The sequence below is a fragment of the Microcebus murinus genome, chromosome 9 (genome assembly GCF_040939455.1).
Source record: "Microcebus murinus isolate Inina chromosome 9, M.murinus_Inina_mat1.0, whole genome shotgun sequence".
NCBI classification, from domain to species: Eukaryota; Metazoa; Chordata; class Mammalia; order Primates; family Cheirogaleidae; genus Microcebus; species Microcebus murinus.
The window spans coordinates 102,462,340-102,485,811 of NC_134112.1; the positions used below are offsets into that span (position 1 = coordinate 102,462,340).

General features: G+C 40.7%; 1 protein-coding gene and 1 non-coding gene across 5 annotated transcripts in view; one reads left to right on the plus strand and one right to left on the minus strand.

Annotated features, from left to right (window-relative positions):
- The window catches only part of LMBR1 (limb development membrane protein 1), a 146,819-nt gene extending 127,013 nt beyond the window's left edge, over positions 1 to 19,806 (minus strand). For all 4 annotated transcript variants that reach the window (XM_076006756.1, XM_012786269.3, XM_012786267.3 and 1 more), the window contains exon 1: positions 19,519 to 19,806. In XM_076006756.1, coding sequence (XP_075862871.1) covers positions 19,519 to 19,584 — 66 coding nt within the window. In that variant the 5' untranslated portion in view covers positions 19,585 to 19,806. The remainder of the gene's footprint in view (positions 1 to 19,518) is intronic.
- Positions 12,951 to 13,052, plus strand: LOC142873226 (small nucleolar RNA U13). Its single transcript, XR_012921266.1, has one exon. It is a non-coding gene; the product is annotated as a small nucleolar RNA U13 (small nucleolar RNA).
- Positions 19,807 to 23,472: the final 3,666 nt, after the last annotated feature.

The following is a 23,472-nucleotide window of genomic DNA, read 5'->3' on the forward strand; positions in this document are numbered from 1 at the left end:
GGGAAATTATTGACAGTGGAATGAAAGTCTGAGTAGGGTGAGAAGAGCAGTGGAAAGAGTGGGCAGAATCACAGGGAATTATGAGGTTAAAGTCAGAGGGATTAGATGGCCAAGAGAATAAATATTTGTGACAGAGGTTGACTGAAATTCATGCATTCAACAATTGTTTATTGTGGGCTTACTATAAACCAGACACTCTTCTAAGAACTGAGGACACAGCAGTGAACAAGGTTGTTGCCCGCATGGAGCTTATATTCCACTGGGAGAAACAGACAATAAATAAATAATGTCAGAGATGATCAGTGCAAGTTTAGGGGACTAGGGAGTGCAAGCAGGGGTGGGGCATGCCTTAATAACAGAGTTGTGGGAGAAGGGAAGGCAAGAAATGCAGGTATTTCAGGGGCAGGAAGAACAGCAGTGCCAAGGATCTGAGGCAGGAACACCTCTGGTGTGCTCACACAAGGAGGAGGAAGAAGTAAGAGATAAGGTCAGAGAGTACCAGTAGCACAGGTCACACATGACTCTGCACCAAATGTTGGTTTTAACCCTGCATGAGATGGGAACCTACTGTATCATTCTGAGTGGAGGGTGATAGGTTCTGACACAGCACAAAAGGCTTGCTCAAGGTGCTATTAGAAAATAAACCTGAAGGTGCCGGGGCAGAGCAGTGATACTCAGACTGCACAGTGAGGGTACCAAGAAGTGATAGAGTTCTGGGTATGTTTTGAAAGCAGACCTGACAGGACTAGCAAGAATAAATACTAGGTGCTTGGCCTGGGAAACGGGAAAGACTGAATTGCCATTGCCTGACCCAGGAAAGATTACACGAGGAGTAGTTTTAAGGGAAAAATAAGTACAGTTTACGCCATTGGATCTGAAATACATATTCACTCAGGTCGAGAGATTGATTGAACAGGCAGTTGGATAAAAATCTGTAGAGTTCAAAAGAAAGGGCCAGGCTAGCGATATTTTTTGTTTAATTAGAAGCATCAGCAGATGGTATTTAAAGTCCAAAAACTGATGAGACTTCCTTCCACCTTACAAGTGAGAATAGCCAGAGAAGAGAAGTCTGAGGAGAGAGCCCTGAAGCTCTCAAATACTGAGAAGTCAGCCTGACAGAAGGAACTTGCCCGAGCTAACAGAGCAGCAGCAGTCAGCTAGGGAGCAGGCACACCCAGGGACTGGACATGCGGAAAGCCAAGTGAAGAAAGTTTATTTAGGAAAAGGGAATTACCAACAGTGTCAAATGCTGCTGACAGGCCACGAAAGATGAGGACTGAGGACAACTGGATTTGGCACCATAGAGGTCACTGGTGACCTTGATGAGAGTTGTTTTTCTGGAGTAGTGGAGGCAAAACCCTGACTGAAGTAGATTAAGAGAGGAGAAGAATTGGAAACAGAAATGCAAGGACAGTTCTTTCCAGGAGTTTTATTATAAAAGGGACCAAAGGAAATGTGAAAGGGAATGTGAAGTCAAGGTTGTTTTCTTTTAAGATGAAAAAAGTTGCAGATGGCTGTATGAATAATCCAGTAGAGAGAAAAATTACTGATGCAAGAGAAAAACAGGAGAATTGCTTAAGTAATGTGCTCAAGTTGAGGAAGTAATACAAAATTTATTCATAGTAAAAAGGAGAAGGAGAAAGAGGAGGAAACAGAATATCTGAGCTTAGTTTAGGTAAATAGATGTGTGGTGGAAGCATAAAGACATTATTACACTTTTTGATGGCTTCTATTTGCTCAGTGCAACAGAAGCAAGTTTATCAAATCAGAGTTATACATGGAGAGTGGGTGTGAGCTAGGCTAATGCCACGGCACTCTAGCCTGGGAGAGAGAGAAAGACTCTGTCTCAAAAAAAAAAAAGAAAGCTGTAATGGTGTCTCCTATTTTCCCTATATCCACCCGGGATAAAATGTACAATAATAAATGAAGTAGAAAAAAATAACAGAAATGAGAGGCAGGGTGAGACTAAATGGCCTTTAAAGTTCAATGCAAACCCAATCTAAAACTCTCAGCAATGCAAGCAGCCTGATGCTATAAAACCTGATAGCCTGATTCTTAGATGCTGAGACAGAGGCAGGCAGAGTCCCCAAGAAATATCAGAGGCTTGAAGATTCTAACAGATATACTAGTCTCTTTCTTCCTCTTGACAGCCAAGCTTTTCAAAATGATAGCCTGTACTCGCAGATTCCCACCTTTTCACCATTCACTCTTCCAACCACTCATCTAACTTCATGCCCATCAACCAACCCAAAGTGCCCTGGCAGTGCTCATTAATGACCTAACAGCCAAATTACACTTTATGATTTTACTTGACCTCTAAGCAGCAACTTCTGTCAGCAATCTTTCTCCTTCTCTGATTGTTTTCCCAGGCTCCTACACTAGCTTCCCTTTTCCCACCTACCTTTAAACATTATTCTCTATGATTGCGGGGTTGGCACCCCTCTGTTCTCATCCCACAGCTCTTCAAAAGTACTATCTGTTCCCAGGGTTTTAACCGCTAACCCCCAGGAAGCCCTTAACCACAGCATGAGAAACACTGGTTAGGGCATTAGCAAGAGTGAGTGGACGACTGGCCGTGAAACCCAAGCAGGTTGAGGAAAAGTAAAACCAAGTGGAGGCTGACACACAGGAGCAAAGACATCAATCAACTAAGGTTCACTGTAGAGAAGAAGCTGCAAAAAAAGTACTCAACTGAGGAAGTCAGGAGAATAGAAGGTTGTGATCAAAGGACAGTCTATAATTTTTAAATTAGTGTGTAAAGGCAAAGGAGAGTAGTTTCAGAAGTTAGCGCAGAGGATGAGAAAGCATGAAAGATAATAGACAAAAGGAAATCAAGGAACCAAAAGCATGGAATGAAGACTAATGGAAAACAATTCATTCAAGAGTAGAAGGCTAACATTTATCAAAACAAATGTATTATTAATTTTGAAATGAAAGATACCCACTATGAAAATAAAAATGCAACTGTAACAGACTAGAATAAAAATCACAGAACTGGTTAGAGTATTCTTCTAATTCCAAAGGTAAGACTAAGAGCAGGTTCTCCTCCAAATGTATGAGTCTTTTCCAGAGAGACAGACTCAGAGGGACTGAGTGAAATGAAAGAAAGTTGCGCTGGGCACAGTGGCTCGTGCCTATAATCCCAGCACTCTGGGAGGCTAACGCAGGAAGATCGCTTGAGCCCAGGAGTTTGAGAATATTGTGAGCTAGGCTGATGCCACGGCACTCTAGCCTGGGAGAGAGAGAAAGACTCTGTCTCAAAAAAAACAAAAGAAAGCTGTAATGGTGTCTCCTATTTTTCCCTATATCCACCCGGGATAAAAAAAAGAGAGAGAAAATCACTCCAGCTCCTCACCACTAAAGGTGAGGTACACCTGACAAGAAAGAAGATGGGGCCGGGCCAGTGGTTCACGCCTATAATCCTAGCACTTTGGGAGACTGAGACATGAGTATCACTTGAGGCCAGCAGTTCAAGACCAACCTAGCAAGACCCCATCTCTACAAAAAAATTAAAAATTAGCCAGGTGTGGTGGTACATGCTATAGTCCTAGCTACTTGGAAGGCTGAGGCAGGAGGATCCACTGGAGCCCAGGAGTTTGAGGTTACAGAAAGCAATGATGATGCCATTGTACTCCAGCCTAGGAGACAGAGCAAGACCCTGTCAGGAAAGGGAAGGTAAAAGGGGAGGGGAGAGGAGGGGAGGGGAGGGGAGGGGAGGGGAGGGGAGGGAAGGGATAAGGAAAGGCAAGGGAAGGGACAGGGACAAGGAAAAGAAAGGGAAGGGACAAGGAAAGGGGAAGGGAAGGGAAGGGAAGGGAAAGGGAAAGGGAAAGGGATAACGGGAGGGGAGGGGAGGGGAGGGGAGGGGAGGGGAGGGGAGGGGAGGGGAGGGGAGGGGAGGGGGGGAGGGGAGGGGAGGGGAGGGGAGGGGAGGGGAGGGGAGGGGAGGGATAAGGAAAGGCAAGGGAAGGGAAGGGACAAGGAAAAGAAAGGGAAGGGACAAGGAAAGGGGAAGGGAAGGGAAGGGAAAGGGAAAGGGAAAGGGAAAGGGAAAGGGAAAGGGAAAGGGAAAGGGAAAGGGATGACGGAGGGGAAGGGAGGGGAGGGGAGGGGAGGGGAGGGGAGGGGAGGGGAGGGGAGGGGAGGGGAGGGGAGGGGAGGGGAGGGGAGGGGAGGGGAGAGGAGAGGAGAGGAGAGGAGAGGAGAGGAGAGGAGAGGAGAGGAGAGGAGAGGAGAGGAGAGGAGAGGAGAGGAGAGGAGAGGAGAGGAGAGGAGAGGAACGAGGAGAGGAGAGGAACGAGGAGAGGAGAGGAACACGGAGAGGAAAAAGATGGGTTTTGTTCTAGCATTGTGTGCTACTCTGGAGTGACTGAGCTTTTCTCTTCTGATGATGGAAGGAATAGCCATGCTAACAGAGCTCATAGCAGAAACACACTGGGTGCGTGTCCTCCTACTGTGCCAGCTAGCCCAGAGAGAAGGCAATTTGACTTGGGGGATGGGGAGATATGACTTTAATCCTGCTTCTGATCAAGAATAGCTAAGTATTGAAGCTGTGTGATCCAGTCACAAGTAATCAAATAATACATTTAATATATATTGTTAAAAGCTAGTATTCTGAAGGGCAAGTTATAGGGTGGGAGAAGGGTGTGAAAAAAAAAAAAAAAAAAAAGCTAGTATTCTTAAATTCCAGGTATAACATCTAAACCTAAATTTAAACTGGTCCATTATAATCACATTGTACTAGCCAGGTTTTCGTTTAAGGCCTATGGGTTTCAACTAATTACAGTAACTAAAAGGAGTATCACAAAAGAGTGACAGGTACAAAGTGGGCTCAAGGACTGCTACCACCAACACACCCTAATGAAATCCCTGATAGATACCTCAATTATCCTTATTTGATTATATGTATGTATCAAATTATCACATGTACCCCCAAAATATGTGCATCTAATATGTATCAATAAAAAATTTGAAAATTAAAAATAACAAAATCCTGGGAGAGAAGCCAAGTGAACTAAAATTGAGCTTAAAATTGATAAGATAATCTTATCTTCCACAGTAGAGAGCCCATGGATACTGTTTATTTTAAAATTGTTACATCAAAATACAAAGATGTAAGTATCCCTTAAAGTTAAAAGCTAACCATTAAAATAGGCAAAATTAAAATTGTATGTCTTTGAAATTACCCTAAGTGTCAGGAAAATAAAAAGAAAAAAAAGAGGCCGGGCGCTGTGGCTCACGCCTGTAATCCTAGCTCTTGGGAGGCCGAGGCGGGCGGATTACTCAAGGTCAGGAGTTCAAAACCAGCCTGAGCAAGAGCGAGACCCCGTCTCTACTATAAATAGAAAGAAATTAATTGGCCAACTGATATATATATAAAAAATTAGCCAGGCATAGTGGCGCATGCCTGTAGTCCCAGCTACTCGGGAGGCTGAGGCAGAAGGATCACTGGAGCCCAGGAGTTTGAGGTTGCTGTGAGCTAGGCTGACGCCACGGCACTCACTCTAGCCTGGACAACAAAGCGAGACTGTCTCAAAAAAAAAAAAAAAAAAGAAAAAAAAAAGAAAAAAAGAAAACTCCAGACTGTGTAATAAAAGACAGGAAGACACAAGTGTTTATAAAGGTAATATAATAAAGATGAGACATGTTTAATTCAATAATTGTAAATGCACTGACAATATGATCTTATATCTAGAAACCCCTAAAGAATCCACCAAGAGACTCCTGGAATTGATAAATAAATTCAGAAAGTCTCAGGTTACAAAATCAATGTACACACATTAATAGCATTCCTATACACCAATAACAGTCAAGCCGAGAGTCAAACAAAAGACTCAATACCATTCACAATACCCATAGGGAAAATAAAATTCCTAGGACTATACTTAACCAAGGAGGTGGAGGATCTCTACAAAAAGAACTATGAAACACTGAGGAAAGAAATCACAGATGACATAAACAAATGGAAAAACATCATGCTCATGGATTGGTAGAATCAACATTATTAAATGTCCATACTACCCAAAGTAATTACAGATTCAACACAATCCCCTTTAAAATACCAATGTCATATTTCACAGATCTAGAAAAAATAATTCTATGCTTCATTTGGAACCAGAAAAGAGCCCAAACAGCCAAAGCAATCTTAAGCAAAAAAACAAATCTGGAAGCATCACATTACCAGACTTCAAACTATACTGCAAGGCTATAGTAACCTAAACAGCATGGTATTAGCACAAAAATAGAGACCTAGACCAATGTAGCAGAACAGAGAACCCAAATATAAAACCATCCACATACAGCCAACTGATCTTTGACAAAGCAGAGAAAAACATACACTAGTGAAAAGAGTCCCTATTCAATAAATGGTGCTGGGAGAATTGGAAAGCCACATGCAGAAGAATGAAACAGGATCTATATCTCTCACCACTCAACAAAAATTAATTCAAGATAGATAAAAGACTTAAATATAAGGCATGAAACCATAAGAATGCTGTAAGAAAATGTTGGAAAAATTCTTCTAAATATCATCCTAGGCAAACAATTTATGAATAAGACTCCAATGGCAAGAAAAAAAATAACTAAATGGAAGTTAATAATATTAACAAGCTTCTGCACAGATAAGGGAATAATCAACATACCAAACAGACAACCTACAGAATAGGAGAAAATATTCACCAACTATACATCCGAGAAAGGGTTTATAACCAGAATCTACAAAGAACTCAAGCAAAGGAAAAACAAACACAACATATACTCGCTATTAAATTGGAACTAACTGATGAGCACACACATGTACATAAAGGGAAGTAAAACTCAGTGGAAATCAAGCAGGGGGGAAGGAGGAGGAGGGGGATGGGTGAAAACCTACTTAATGGGTACAATGAACACTATCTGGGTGATGGGCACACTTATAACCCTGACTCAAACATAACGAAAGCAATCCATGTAACCAAAAACCTTTGTATCCCCAAAACAAAGAATGCCTATTATCATTATTATTGGATATTATTTTCAAGGTTTGGGGGAATACAAAAGGATAAAAAATTAATATTGGTTACAATTATTGGAAAAGTAGAAAATTATTTCTTTTAACTAGTCATATGATTACATAACTAGAAAAAACATTATTCTCAAATTAGGAGGTAGTTTGGCAAACTGCTGAGAAACAATCTAAGTACACACAAGCCAAGAGCTTTTTCTCTATGCTAGCAATGACCATACATAAATGAAATTAAAAAACTATTTTATTCACATTAGCAACAAAAACTATAAAACAGGACTAAACAAGAAAGGATAAGGACTATATGTAGAAAACTATGAAAATCTTATTGAAGGACATGAAAGATGGTCTACCAAATAAAAAGATATTCCACATTCCTACAGGGAAAGATAAAATATCATGAAAATGTCAACTCTTCCAAAATTGATTGTAATTCTGTAATTTTAATTGCAATTGCATTAAGTGTTAGAGTTTTATATGGAATTGAATAAACATTATCCTCAAGTTCATATGGAAGAATTAATGTCTGAATTTCTGCCTCAGAAAAAGGGGATGGAGCATGAGACAAACCTACAAAATTATGAAAATGAAACTCACAAAGAGAGACTTGCCTTAGCAAAGAGCAAATATGCTATGGAATCATTTTTATTAAAAGTACATGTCATTGTTACCAGAATTGACAGAGAACAGAGAAACATAACAAAGAGTCAAAAATATGTCCTAGTAATTGAGGATTTAATGTACAACAGCACTATTTTCAGTGGGAAAAGATGGTTTAATAAATTGTATTGGCCTACCACTCACCATTCTGTTAGCAAATATGAAATTAAACCCCTATATGACATATATAAAAATAAGTTCCAGATAGATTAGAGACTTTAATGAAAAAGAAAAGAAACAACAATATTTAGAAGACCGAGCTGTATACAGCCAATTACCTATGCTGTAGAATACTTTAGAGCCAGTAACAAGAATGGAAGGTATACTGCTCTTTCTACTAGTTTCCTGAGATGGTAAAGTTGGGGGAAGGGAGAAGAGGGTATAAAGAAGGCATAACTGTAAGCCAAAAACAACAGAGATAGAAAAATCTGAAGATACGTCCACCTAAAAACAGTAAACATACTAAATAACTAATAAAATAAATACTAATAAAATAAAAACAGTAAATAACTAATATAAAATTATTTAAGTTGTGTAGATATAGAGAGAGGTACAAAACAATGTACTTATTTCAGAGTGGTGGAATTTCAGATATTTTTACCCTTTTACCATCTTCCTTACATTTCTGAATAAATTCAATTTCTAACAATAAGGATTTTTATTTACATAATTAGGAAAAAGAACAACACTATTTTCAATATGAATAAAATAAAATTTATTCTAATAATGCTGCTGGAAAGCAATACGACAGCATATTTATATATTCTGATTCAATACTCTTACTCCTGGGAAATTATATCACAATATTTGTAAGAAAAAGCTAAATGCATTAAGATTTTCACTGTAGCATTATCTTAACCAGTGAAAATAAAAAGAACCACTCCTCGTACTGTTACATAATTAGGTTACCATTTCTATCGCTAACAATAATAGTAATAATAATAGCAGCTGCCGCTGGATAATTTAAGAGCAGGAAATACCTGTCAGTCACAGGTAAAACTATAGAAACAGTAAAACAGACCAGTGGTTGCCAGGATTTGGGGGAGGAGAGAAGAAAGAGAGATGAATAGTCCACAGAGTATTTTTAGAGTAGTGGAACTATTCTGTATGATACTGAAATAGTGGATACATAATATGCATGTGTCAAAACCCACAGAACTGTACAACAGAGTGAATCTTTTTTTTTTTTAAATAGGTTTTATTTATTTATTTAGAGACAGAGTCTCACTCTGTTGCCTGGGCTAGAGTACCATGGCGTCAGCCTAGCTCACAGCAACCTCAAATTCCTGGGCTCAAGTGATCCTCCTGCCTCAGCCTCTCTAGTAGCTGGGACTACAGGCATGCGCCACCTTGCCCGGCACATTTTTTCTATATATTTTTAGTTGTCCAGCTAATTTCTTTCCATTGTTAGTAGAGACGGGCTCTTGCTCTTTCTCAGGCTTGTCTCGAACTCCTGAGCTCAAGCAATCCTCCCACTTTGGCCTCCCAGAGTACTAGGATTACAGGCGTGAGCCACCACTCCTGGCCAGAGTGAATCTTAATGTAAACTCTGGATTTAAATTAATATCAATGTATCAATATTGGTTCATCAATTGTAATAAATGGACCACACTGATGTAGTATGTTAATAATAGGGGAAACTTTGCCAGAAGAACTCTGTACTTTTTGCTCAATTTTTCTATAAACCTAAAACTGCTATAAAAAATAAAACCTATTATTTTTTTAAAATATAATATAGAAAAATATATTCATACTATTTAAATTTTAAAAGACATCCAGTGGAAGAGGAAGGTATTAAATAAATAAATAAATTTTAAAAGACTGACATATCTATTTTAAAATTAAGAACTGCTGATCAGGCCGGGGGCGGTGGCTCACGCCTGTAATCCGAGCACTCTGGGAGGCCAAGGCGGGCGGATTGCTCGAGGTCAGAAGTTCGAAACCAACCTGAGCAAGAGCGAGACCCTGTCTCTACCATAAATAGAAAAAAATTAATTGGCCAACTAAAATATATAGAAAAAAATTAGCCGGGCATGGTGGCACATGCCTGTAGTCCCTGCTACTCAGGAGGCTGAGGCAGGAGGATTGCTTGAGCCCAGGAGTTTGAGGTTGCTGTGAGCTAGGCTGATGCCACGGCACTCACTCTAGCCTGGGCAACAAAGTGAGACTCTGTCTCAAAAAAAAAAAAAAAAAAAAGAACTGCTGATCAAAAGATATTATTTAAAAAATGAAAGAACCACAGAATGACAGAAGATATGTGCAATATACTGTAGATGAAGTATTAGAAGTATACTTAGAATAGAATAGAATCAGAAATAGAATAGAAAATAGAAAAAGAATTAGAATATACTGTATTAGAAGCATGTATCAAAATATTAAGAAGAATTCCTATCAACTAATTTTTAAAGAGATAAGCCAATAGAAAAATGAACAGAACACTTAGGCAACTTCAAAAAAGGAGACATCCAAATGGCTAACTGACATTTGAAAATGTGCACAGCTTCATTACCTATCAGGAAAATGCAAAATGAAGCCCACACTGCCATGCTCATGAATTGAAAGACTCAGTATCACAAAGACATCACTTCCACCAAAATTGACTTATAGATTCGATATAATACTACCAAAAATCACAACAGGTGTTTTGTTTCTCCCTTGCTCTCGACTGCTGCTTCCTTCCAAAATAATTCAATCCTAAACCCTTAGATGAGGTAGAGTTGTGATGGTTAATTTTACGTGTCAGGTTGACTGAACTACAGGGTGCACATATATCTGGTCAAACATTATTCTGGGTATGTCTGTGAGGGTATTTCTGGATGAGATTAACACTTGAATTGGTAGACTGAGTAAAGCAGATTACCCTCCCTAATGTGGGTGGGCCTCATTTAATCAGTGGAAGGCTAGAATAGAACAAAAAGACTGAGTAATAGAGAATTCCTTCTGCCTCACTGCCCTCAAGCTGAGACCTCAGTTTTATCCCGCCTTCAAACTCAAACTGAATCATCACCTCTTCTGGATCTTGAGACTGACAGACAGGTTCTAAAAATACAAATTCTTTTCAAGCAAACATAAAATCTCTTTTTCTCCAGGACAGATCACATGTCAGGTCACAAAATAAATCTTAGCAAATTTAAGAGAAATAAAGTCATACCATGTATATTTTCTAACCACAAAGGAATGAAACTAAAAATCAACAGCAGAAGGAAAACTGAAAAATTTACAAATATGTGAAAAGCAGACAACACACACTTGAACAACCCCATTGGATAGAAAAAGAAATAAAACAAAAATTAGAAAATACCTCAAGAAAAACAAAAATAAAAACACAGCATACCAAAATTTATGAAATACAACAAAAGCAGTACTAAGAGGGAAGTTCATAACAATAAATGCTTACATTAAAAAATAAGAAAGTTTACAAACATCTTGATTACATTAAAAAAATAAAAAAATAAATAAATAAATAAGAAAGATTCCAAACAAATAACCTAACTTTACAGCTCAGGGAATTAGAAAAAGAAGAACAAACTAAGCCCAAAGCTAGCAGAAGGAAGGAAATGATAGGTGGGCATGATGGCTCAAGCCTATAGTCCCAGTTACTCAGAAGACTGAGGCAGGAGGATTGCTTAAGGATAGAGGTTTGAGATTAGCCTGGGCAACATAGCGAGACTTCTGTATTTAAAAAGAAAAAAAATTTTTTTCAAGTTACCTCCCTTGGTGGTGCACACCTGTCAACCCAACTACTTGGGAGGCTGAGGTGGGAGAATTGCTTGAGCCAAGGCTATAGTGAGCTACGATTATGTCATTGCACTTCAGCCTGGGTAACAGAGCAAGATCTCATCTCTAAAAACAAAAAGAAAAAAAAATCAACAAAACTAAAAGTTTTTATTGTAAAGATGAAACTGGCAAGCCCTTAGTTGGACTAAGAAAAAAAGAGAGAGAAGTCTCAAACAAGATTAGAAATGAAAGAGGAGATATTGCATCTGATGCCCCAGAAACAAACGGATTATGAAACTACTATGAACAATTATATGCCAACTAACTAGATAATCTAAAAGAAATGGATAAATTTATAAAAACATAGCAACCTATCAAGATTAAATCACAGAGAAATAGGAAGTCTGAACAAACTTGTAGGCCAGGAGAGGTAGCTCATTCCTCTAATCCCAGCACTTTGGGAGGCTGAGGCAGGAGAATCACTTGAGGCCAGGAGTTCGGGACCAGCCTGGGTAATACAGCATGACCCAGTCTCTATAAGAAATTTAAAAATTAGCCAGGCATGGCAGCACATGCCTATAGTCCTAGCTACTCAGGAGGCTGAGGCAGCAATTCCTGAACTCCTAAGCCCAGGAGTTCAAGACTACAGTGAGCTATGATTACACCACTGTATTCCAGCCTGGGTGACAGAGGAAGATCCTGTCTCTTAAAAAAAAACAAAATTATAAGAATAAAAAAAAAGTACGCAGATTGAATCAGTCATCAAAAATCTCCCAAACAGAAAAGTCCAAGACCAGATGGCTTCATTGATGAATGCTACTAAACATTTAAAGAACAATTAGCACCAATCCTTCTCAAACTCTTCCAAAAAACTGTAGAGAGAACACTTTTAAATACATTTTATGAAGCTAGCATTTCACTGATACCAAAGCTATACAAGGATACAAGAAAAGAAAACTACAGGCCAATATCCCCAATGAATAGAGATACACAAATTCTCAACAAAATAGCAAATTGAATCCAACAGCAGATTAAAAGGATCATAAACCATGACTAAGTGGAATTTATCCCTAGGATATAACAACAATTCAACATATGAAAATCAATTATTATGGTACACCACATTAACAGAATAAAAGATAAAAATCACATGATCATCTCAACAGAGGCATAAAAAGCACGGAAAAAAAATTAAGTATCCTTTCATGATAAAAACTCCCAGCAAACTACAAAGGAAAGTATCTCAACATAATAAAGGCCATATGTGAAAACCCCACATATTTTCATCATCCTTACTTAATAGTAAAAAAATGAAAGCTTTCCCACTAAGATCAGGCACAAGGCAGAGATGTCCACTCTCACCACTTCTATTCAACATAGTACTGGAATTCCTAGCCAAAGCAGTTAGGCAAGAAAAATAAAGACATTCAAATCAGAAAGGAAGAAATAAAACTATTTCTATCTGCAGATGGCATGATCTCAGATATAAAAAACCTCCAAGACTCCATTTTCTTAACAACTGTTAGAATAAACACATTAAGTAAAGCTGCAGGATAGAAAATCATACACAATCCTTTTGTAGTTCATAAGTGTGATGACTGAGTTTTCACACACATGTGAGATTTGCCTCCCTCAACCCTTGTTATGATGTCAGCACATTACTCGTCTGATGTAGAAAAAAAAAATCAATATATAAAAGTCTGTCGCATTTTTATACACTAACTAACTCTCTGAAAAGAAATTAGTAAAGACAATCCCATTTACCATATCACCAAAAAAGAAAAAAATATTTAGGAATAAATTTAAGGAGGTAAAAAATTTGTACATTAAAAACTACAATATAAGAATTTGCAAGGGGAAAAAAATAAAAGGTTTAGGTAAAAAAATTTTTTTAAATAAAAACTATAGAACATTGATGAAAGAAATTAAAGAAGGCACAAACAAATGGAAAGATATGTGCATGGACTGGAAGACTTAATACTGTTAAAATGTCTATACTACCCAAAGCAATTGACAGATTCAATGTACTATCAAAATTCCAAAGGCTTTTTTTTACAGAAATAGAAAAAAACAGGCCAGATCACATCTGTAATCCCAGCACTTTGGGAGACCAGGCAGGAGGATTGCTTGAGCCCAGGAGTTCAAGACCAGCATGGGCAACATAGTGAGATCCTGTCTCTACAAAACATACAAAAATTAGCAGGTCATGGTGATGCATACCTGTAGTCCTAGCTACTTGAGAGGGCTGAGGCAGGAGGATCACTTGAGGCCAGGAATTCAAGAACGCAGTGGGCTATAATGGGACCACTGCATTCCAGCCTGAGTGACAGAGCAAGACCCTGTCTCAAAATAAAAAAAGAAAAAGAAAAAACATTCTAAAGTTCATATGGAATAACAAAAGATCATGAATAGCCAAATTTATCTCAAAAATAAAGATCAAAGCTAGAGGCATCACACTTCCTGATTTCAAAACATATTACAAACCTACAGTAATCAAAATAGTATGGTACTGGCTGGCCACAGTGGCTCATGCCTATAATCCTAGCACTCTGGGAGACCGAGGTGGTGGGCAGATTGCTTGAGGTCAGGAGTTCGAAACCAGCCTGAGCACAACAAAGCGAGACTCTGTCTCAAAAAAAAAGAAAAGAAAAAATAATGTCCTCCATAAATGGTGCTAGGAAACTGGATATCCATCCACATGCAAAAGGATGAAGCTGGACCCTTTTCTGACACCATATACAAAAATCAACTCACAATGGATTAAAGACTTAAACGTAAGACCTGAAACTATAAAACTCCTAGAGGAAAACATAGGGGAAAACCTTCATGACATTGGTATTGGCAATGATTTCACAAGTTAATACCAAGAGCACAGGCAATAAATACCAAAATAAATAAGTGGGACTACATAGAACTGAAAATCTTCTGCACAGCAAAGTGGACAATCAACAGAATGATGAGAATGGGAGAAAATATCAACAACCCATGTATCTGATATGGGATAAATATCCAAAATTATATAGGATATATAGGATATTATATATAATATAATATATAATATAATATATATATATAATATATATATAATATAATTATATAGGATATTTCTTATATAGAAACTCCTATAACTCAAAGTAAAACAACTAAGCACACAATTAAAAAATCGGCTAAGAGCCTGTAATCTCAACACTTCAGAAGGCTGAGGTAGGAGAATCACTTGAGGCCAGGAGTTTGAGACCAGGCTGGGCAACATGGCAAGACCCCATCTCTAAAAAAAAAAATTTTTTTTAAACAGGCTAAGGACTTGAATAGACATTTCTCCAAAGAAGATATACAAACAGCCAACGTGTACATGAAAAAACGTTCAACGTCACTAATCATCAGGTCAATTTAAATCAAAATCACAATGATATATCACCTAACATCTGTTAGGATGGCTATTATCAAAAACAAAACAAAAGACAAGTAGTGTTGATGAGGATGTGAAGAAACTGGAACCCATACGCACTGTTGATGAGAAAGCAAAATGATGCAGTTCCTATGGAAAACAGTATATAGGTTTCTCAAAACTTTAAAAACAGAACTACCACATAATCCAGCAATCCCACTTCATGGTGCTTATCCTAAAGAATAATAATCACAATCTCAAAGAGATATCAGCACTCGTATATCCACTGCAGCACAATGGCCGAGATGTGGAAACAACCTAAATGTGCATCACAGATGGAGAAAGTGTGGTATATACGTACAATGAAATGATACTATTCAGCTTTTAAAAAGAAGAAAAGCCTGCAATGTGTGACAGTGTGGATGAATCTTGAGGACATTAAGCTAAGTGAAATCAGACAGTCACAGAAAAGAAGTCATTTTATAAAAAAGACACCTGAACCTGTATGTTTATTGCAGCACAATTCACAATTGCAAAGATATTGAACCAACCTAAGTGCCCACCAACCGAAGACTGAATAAAGAAAATGTGGTATTTATATATACAAATACACACACACACACACACACACACACACACACACACCATGAAATACTACTCAGCCATCAAAAAGAATGAAATAATGTCTTTTATAGCAACTTGGATGGAACTGAAGGCCATTATTCTAAGTAACCCAAAAACAAAGAACCAAATACCACATGTTCTCACTTATAAGTGGGAGTCCCACAGAAAAAACAAATACTTATATTCACTCTAAATATAAATAAATTGAGGAAGAAATGCCAAAGACTCGAAACGCACTGAGCTCTGTCACTGTCTGCAGCCTTTCTGAAGATGAAGGGGTGCACCACCCTGGGGCGCTAGGTTCAAGAAAACAAGGTGAGGAGGAACAGAACTAAGGAACTCTATAATCCGTTCCAAAACTGGGCTGTTTCTAAGGTACAAAGGTAATAAAGCTCTGGACTGCTATAAGGGGTATGCATGGTCATACAGAGTGACTTCATGGGCACTGGAGACACAACAGGGAGAGTAGGAAGAAGAAGCTCCAATATGAAGAATTACCTATTTGGTACAATGTACACTATTCAGGTCACAGGTATATTAAAAGCCTAGATTTCACTATGCAACTCAGCCACATTAACAAAAAACCACTTGTACCTCCTAAATCTATTTAAATTAAATTAAATTTAAAAAAAAAACAGAAAACAACATGTATTGGTGAACATGTGAAGAAATTAGAACCCTGGCTCATTGCTAGTGGGAATGTAAAATAGTGTAGCCTCTATGAAAATGGTATGACAGTTTCTCAAAAAAATTAAACATAGAATTACCATACGACCTAGCAATTCCACTTCTAGGTACACACACAAAATAATCGAAGGGAAGGACTCTAACAGATATTTGTATACATATGGTCATAGCAGCATTAGTGACAATAGCCAAAAGGTAGAAACAATCCAAGTATCCATTGACAGATGAATACATAAGCACAATATGGTATACACAAAAATAGAATATTATTCAGCCTTAAGGGAGGAAATTCTGACACACGCTACAACATAGATGAACCTTTAAGGCATTATGCTAAGTGAAATAATCCAGACACAAAAGGACCAATATTATATGATTCAATTTATATAAGGAACCTGGAATATTCAGATTCATAGGGACAGAACCAGCAGCTGGAGGAAGTGGGGAATGGGGAGTTATTGTTTAATGGGTATAGAGTTTCAGTTTGGGATGATGAAAACGTTTTGGAGATAGTGGTGATGGTTCCACAACAATATGACAATGTGAATGTACTTAATGCCACTGAACTGTTCATTTTAAAACAGTAAGTTGTGTGTTATGTATATCATAACAAAAAAGTTAATCAGAAATTATAGCACTATATGGCAAAATCAAAAACAGTTGAATAATTTTTAAAATTGGCAACAAGTGCCACAGAAAAAACAAATACTTATATTCACTCTAAATGTAAATAAATTGAGGAAGAAATGTCAAAGACTCAAAACGCACTGAGCTTGGTCACTGTCTGCAGTCTTTCCGAAGATGAAGGGGTGCACCACCCAGGGGCGCTAGGTTCAAGAAAACAAGGTGAGGAGGAACAGAACTAAGGAACTCTATAATAGGTTCCAAAACTGGGCTGTTTCTAAGGTAAAAAGGTAATAAAGCTCTGGACTGCAATAACACGGGCCCCTTTCTTAATCTAAATTACAAAATTTCTAATTAATTAAAAATAAAACCAAAGATAAACCAATGAAACAGCACAGAGTCCAAAATTAAACACCACAAATATACAGTTACCTAATTTGTGAAAATAGTCATTAATGGTGCTGAAGCAACTGGACATTCATGTGGGGAAAAAAATGACTCCTACCTCACACCATCCACAAAAAATAAATTCCAGATGGATGCAAATTTAAATGGGAAGAGTGATTCCATAAAGCATAAGAGAACATCATAATCTTGTAATAACCAAAGGTTTCTTAATCAGGATATAAAAGTACTCAAGATAAAAGAGAAATTTTTCATAAATTGACCTATATTAAAATTAATAACTTCAGTTCATCAGAAAGTATCATTAAGAGAATGAAAGGCATCCACAGAGTAGGGGAAAAATATCTGCAATATGTATATATAACAAAGAAATATATCCAGAACACAATGAAGATCTTGCAAATCAATATTAAAAAGATGAACTTTATTTTTAAAAAGGGGGAAAAAATCTGACACTTCACAAAAGATTTCCAAAAGGCCAACAAACATATAGACAAGTGCTCAGATTCATTAGTCACCAGGGAAATGCAAATTAAAGTCCTTTGTATAATAAATACTATAATATACTTGCTAGAATGCCTAAAATTAAAAAGGATGGAAAATATCAAGCGTTGGTTAAGATGGGAAGCAACCACAACTCTGATACTCTCAGTGCTGGTGGGAGTATAAATTGGTACAACCACTTTGGAAAACCGTTTAAAAATAACTAAAGATGAACAAATGCATACCCTCTAACGTAGCAATTGCATTTCCAGGTCTATATCCAACAGAAATGCACACATATATTCACACAAAAAAATGTACAAAAATATTCATAGCCAAAACCTAGAAACTACTGAAGTGCCCATCAAGAGCAAAATGGAAAATAAAAATAAATTGTGCTATAGTCACACAACTACAGCACTGAGAATGAATTATAATCATATACAATATGGAGAAATTCACAAACATTGTAGAGCATAAGAAACTAAACATAAAAGGGCGCATACTGTAAGATTCCACTTACGTAAAGTTCAAAACTAAGCAAAAACTTAACTATGTTGTTAGAAGCCAGGGCAGCGTTTACCCTTGGTGGAGTGGAGAGTAACTGGAAGGGAATGGGATGGGCCTCTGGGATGCTAGTAGAATCCTGTTTCTTAACTGGACTGAGGAGTACACAGGTATGTTTATCATAAAATGCTTTGAAGGGAACATATAATTACATGTACTTCTGTATATTTTACCTTCGATAAAACAATTAAAATAAAACAAAATATGCTGTACCAAATTCTACTAGCTCAAAATTCCACTAGCTCAAAATTCCACTAGCTCAATTCCAAGGTATGACTTGGCAAAATGATTCCCAATTTTAAAGATCAATAACTACACAAATCAGACAATTCTAAACCAGAATTTTTTCACGTCGAACCAAGAGTGTGACTGAATCTTGAGGAAAGTGTTACAAGAGGCGAGGGGCAAATATTACAAATACTTATCAATAAAATTCATCCATTTTACACAGTTGTTAAAACACAAACACAATTATAATGTATTCTAGTGCATCATGAAAAAGGTAAAAATATCAAAACAGACTTTCCAAGGTCGAGTCCTTCCTGATCCCTGCCAACGGCACAGATGAAACATGGGCAAAAAATGATGACTTCCATAAGTAACTTTCAGAGCAAAATGCACTTTCGCTCAGGTGTTCACTCCCATAAATAGCCAGTCTTCTCACCCCAAACAGGAAGCTTTCGAACTCAATCCACACGGGGACTGGAGGGAGATGAAGGCGGGAGGGCACGGGGAGGGCTGGAGGTGCTGACCCGGACGAGGCAACTAACTGGGCTCCCCCTGCCCCCGCGGGGACACGGGAAAGGCGGGCAGGTTCAGCACGGACCACGGGAAAGCCGGGAGGGGTCAGGGAGCGCTGGTGGGCACTGCAGCCCTCCCCCGGGGGAAGGCAGGTGGCACGACGAGGCCACACGGGGCACCCAGGTGGGGGACGCAGGGCGGGAGCCGGCGCAGGTGACCTGGGCGGGAGGTGGCAATGGGGAGGCCGCCACTGGGGGGAGGGGAGGAAAGGGGGAGGCCAAGGGGGGTGAAAGGAAACGGGAGGGGGCAGGGCTCGGGGCAGAGAGGGGATCCCGAGAGGAGAAGACGGAGGGGCGGAGGCTGGAGCTGGGGAGGGGGCCCGGGAGCAGGACAGAGGGGGCCAGGACCAGGGAGAGCGCCCGGGGACGGGGAGCGGGGCCAGGACCCCGAGGGCGGCTGGGGAGTCAGGACCCCGGAGGGCGCCCGGGGACCCGGGAAGGGGGCGAGGACCCCGAGGGCGCCCGGACGCGGGGAGGGGAGGGGAGGGGGCCCGGGGGCGGCGGCGGAAGGACCCGGGGCCAGGGCGCAGGCTGTCACTGGCGGCCCCGTCCCCACGCACCGTGGACTCCCGCACTTGGCTGTGGAAGTGCTGCTCCCGCGCCGACACTTCGTCCTGCCCTTCCATCCTCCTTCATGCCCGCCGCCGCGCCGCCCTCGTCCGCGCGCTCCGCCGCACCATCGCCCGCCGGCCGCAGGGGCTCGGACGGCCGCGCCGGGGACCGAGGCCGGAGCTGGCCGGAGAGCTGCGACCGACCGCGGTAGGGAGCTAGACGCCGAAGCTAGCCGCCGCCTCAGCCGCTGCCTCAGCCTCCTCAGACGAAGCAGCCCCGGCCGAGGGAGGGCGGGCGCCGCGCGGCTGGGGGCGGAGCCGGGGCGGGGCCTGTCACGTCAGACAGAATGCGCCGGCGCGTCAGAGCAGCGCGCCGGCCGGCCGCCGGGCCTTGGGGCACAGTGCCGTGAGGCAACGGTGGGCGGGGCTGGCGGCCTCCACCTGTGCCCTCCGCAGTGCTCGGTCCCCTGGGCCCGGGAGCGCGGCGTCTCCGTGGGAGCGCTCCTCCGCCCAGGCGCGCGAGGTCGGGGCTCGTGGCTTGAGGACACAACTGGGGCGGAAGACCGTCCGATAAGGGACTCGGCTGCGCCGCCTGGAAGACGCAGATAGCGGTGCCCGCCGGGAGTTTGCGGGCCTGGTCGGGCTGTGACCCTCTGAGACACCAACCAGCACATTTGGGGCGACATACCAGACACGGTAATGCCGCCTGTCTTCGCTTCTGTCACAAAGTTGAATTTAAGGGACTATTTATAATTTTGGATTTGTTTGGCTTTTAGGAAGTCATTTAAATTGCTCTTGGCTGTGATTTTTTTTGGCATCGCTGAGAATTCTTGGGAAGTGTGAAGACCTGTTATGCAAATTGCTTTCCAATGTCGTTTAGATTTTTATGAATCAAAATTTAACAGTTAGTGAGGTTGGTATAATGTTCTTTTTCAAAGACAATCGATTATATATTAATTTAGATTTTCCAGTTTCTTTTTTACAGTTTTGAGGTTAAACTTTTTCACGACTCAAACTTTTTTGTATGGTCGTTGGAGAACCTGGAGGCCCCCACACCCCGAGTCTATGATTCATTATACCCGAGAATGGTGGCGGTGGGAGAACTCCAAGAAGTTGAGGCTCATTCTGCACATGTGCCCTTCTGATGTACATAGGCTGATAATAAAACCAGGAAATTTCAACTTGTTAAATTCAGTGTTCACCTTTATTTTTAAAAAACATCTCAAAGCCCTGAAGAACCAGGCACAGAGCGAGCAGTATCTGGGTCTGTTTTTTTCTGGACACCCACATTCTGAGAGATGGATTAAATACCTACCTTACCCGACCTGGATAATTTTTTAGTTAATCTCTCCAAATCAGAGGGCAAGCAGATCAGATCTTAAAGTGGGTGACATTTAAACACGGATTCCCAAAAGTGGATGCATGCAGTATTTCTGATCTTTCTAACACACCACTCCAACCATCCAGACCTTTTGACTTTCTTTTATGCAGTCATCTATAGAGGTTTACCCACCATTTATCTTATTTGCTTCCCCATCTTTGATACTTGTAGCGCTTAATCCAGGGTAGTAGACTTTAAAAATGGCCACGATCTCACCCTTCTCTACACACACACCTCTCTCTGCCATGTGGCTTTGTCCTTCTCCCTGTCATGAAGTGGAGTTGGTTTTCCAGACCTTGAATCTGGGCCCTGCTGGGTAACCCACTTTGGACAGTGGGACATGAGAGAATCCAAAGCTATCAGAAAGTGCTTGTGCATTAGTGCTTGTCTTTGCCGTACAGCCCCTGGGAACCCAGCATTAGCCACTGTGTAAGGAAGCCCCAGCCATGCTGCAGATGGATGGCCTAGTCACCACCCTCTTCTTAGCCAACCCCCTCTTTTCCACGTCCCTACGTCTCCTGTGAGGTGGTGTAGGCCATTGTAAGGGCTTTGCCTTCTACTCTGGGAGAGGTTAGCAGCCACCACCGGGTGTGGACAGTGTTGACATGATCGCCTGCCTGCTGCAGGGGAGGGTAAAACAGAGAGACTGCAGAAATTCAGAGCCTGGTGGCCTGCACCAGGCTGGAGGCAGGAGTGGTGGGAGGTGTTTCAATCCTGGGTTCATTTTAAAAGGGGAGCCAACAGGATTTCCTATCACATGGGATGTAAAGGGAAAGAGCAAGAGCGGGGAGAGCTTCGCAGTGTCCAGCCTTAGCAACTGGGAGGACCATTGCATTACCTGAGGGGGAAGCTTCAGTTAGAATAAGTTTGCAGGGAAAGACCCAGAGTTCCTGAGATATGATGATGGCACTTCCTGGCCACCAAAATATACTTTATAGATAATAAGTTTCATTTCATATCAGAAGAGTTTGACTGGCAATAAACATTGAAAAAGATGTTCTATCTCATTAATACCCAGGGCATGCAAACTGAAACTTAAATGAAGTACCTTTTCACATCCATCAGGTGGGCAAAACTTTTCTAGTCTGACAATTTCTAATGTTGGCAAGAATGTGAAGCAGTAGAAATTCTATGCTGCTGGCAGGAGTATGAACTAATACAATGTCTCTGGAAAATGACATGGCATTACCTGGTAAAGCTGAAGATAAGCAACCGACAATCACATTCCTACCCAGACAGCCTAGAGAAGCTCCCCAGCACGTACACCAACAGATGTGAACAGGAATCTCCACAGCTGCACTCTTGAACAAGCGAGAGTCTGCAAACAGCCGGCAATCTGTCCACAGTGGAATGGATAAGCTGTTATGTTCATGCAATAGAATGTTATTCTGGGATGAAAACTGAATGAACAATAGCAGCAAGCAACAATATAGATGAATCTCTAAAACAAAGTGTTCGGCTAAAGAATGTCACAGAAGGCGGCACACAGTATGATTCCATTTATATAAAGTTCAAAAGCATGCATAACAAAGCCACATATTTTTTAGGGATGCAAGTGTGCAATAGAACTATACAGAAAAGTGAGGGAGTAATAAAACTCTGAGAAAAGAGGTCAGAGAAGGGATTGGTGAGAGGCACTGGGGTCTGCAAAGAGAATGATAATGCTCCTGATTCTTAAATGGGGGTGGGGAGAGGCTCACAACTGTTTCTTGTATTGTTATTCTTCATACCTTATACATTCCTATGTATAAACCATATCTGTTGACATTTAATAAAGCAATTGTTTTAAGAAACACCACTGTCTTGTAGCCTAAACTGAGGGTTCTCCATCTCAACTTGACCCCTTGCTAAAGGGAGCATGTCAAAGTGGAATTAACATGAAGCAAGGATTCTGTAAACCAGGTGTCAGTTCTGCCATGAATTTACTGGGCCCCAGTTAAATTAATGATGCCTAAGATTTCTTCCAGCACTTATGTTCTGTTTGTGGTCTTGAAAATTAATCTGGAAACTGTCCATGCAACCCCACATTTCTGTCGTAGTTTTCACAGATTAGAAGGGAAGAAGATGATAATGGGGATCAGTTAGCACCAAATTGAAGAGTTGCCCTGAATTTCACACTTTCCCTAATGTCCCACACCCAATCCATCAACACGTATTTTTGACTCTACCACCAAAACATGCCTTAAACCCAACCACTCCTCTACACCTCCTTTGCTACTCTCCCAGTCCACGTGACCTCATCCCTCTGGGGCCTCTGGGCTGGTCTCCTGCGTCCACTTCTCTTGACCGCTCACCTTCTGAGTCATCCATCCTGAGTGATAAGCGTGGAAATCAGATGTGCCCCCGCCCAATGTCTTCCCATCTCACTTAGACTCAACCTCTGACAGGACCAGCCTCTGCCCCCTCTCCAAGAGTATCTCCCCATATGCCCCACACTGCTTTTGTCCTGGCTGTGCCCTCTGCCCAGGGCTCTCTCCTGGGTCACAGCTGCCTCCCTCTCCTTCCTTACATGTCAGCATGAAGGTTAACACTGTAGACAGGCCATGGTTTACTCTATAGCTAAAGTAGCCCCTGAACCCTAC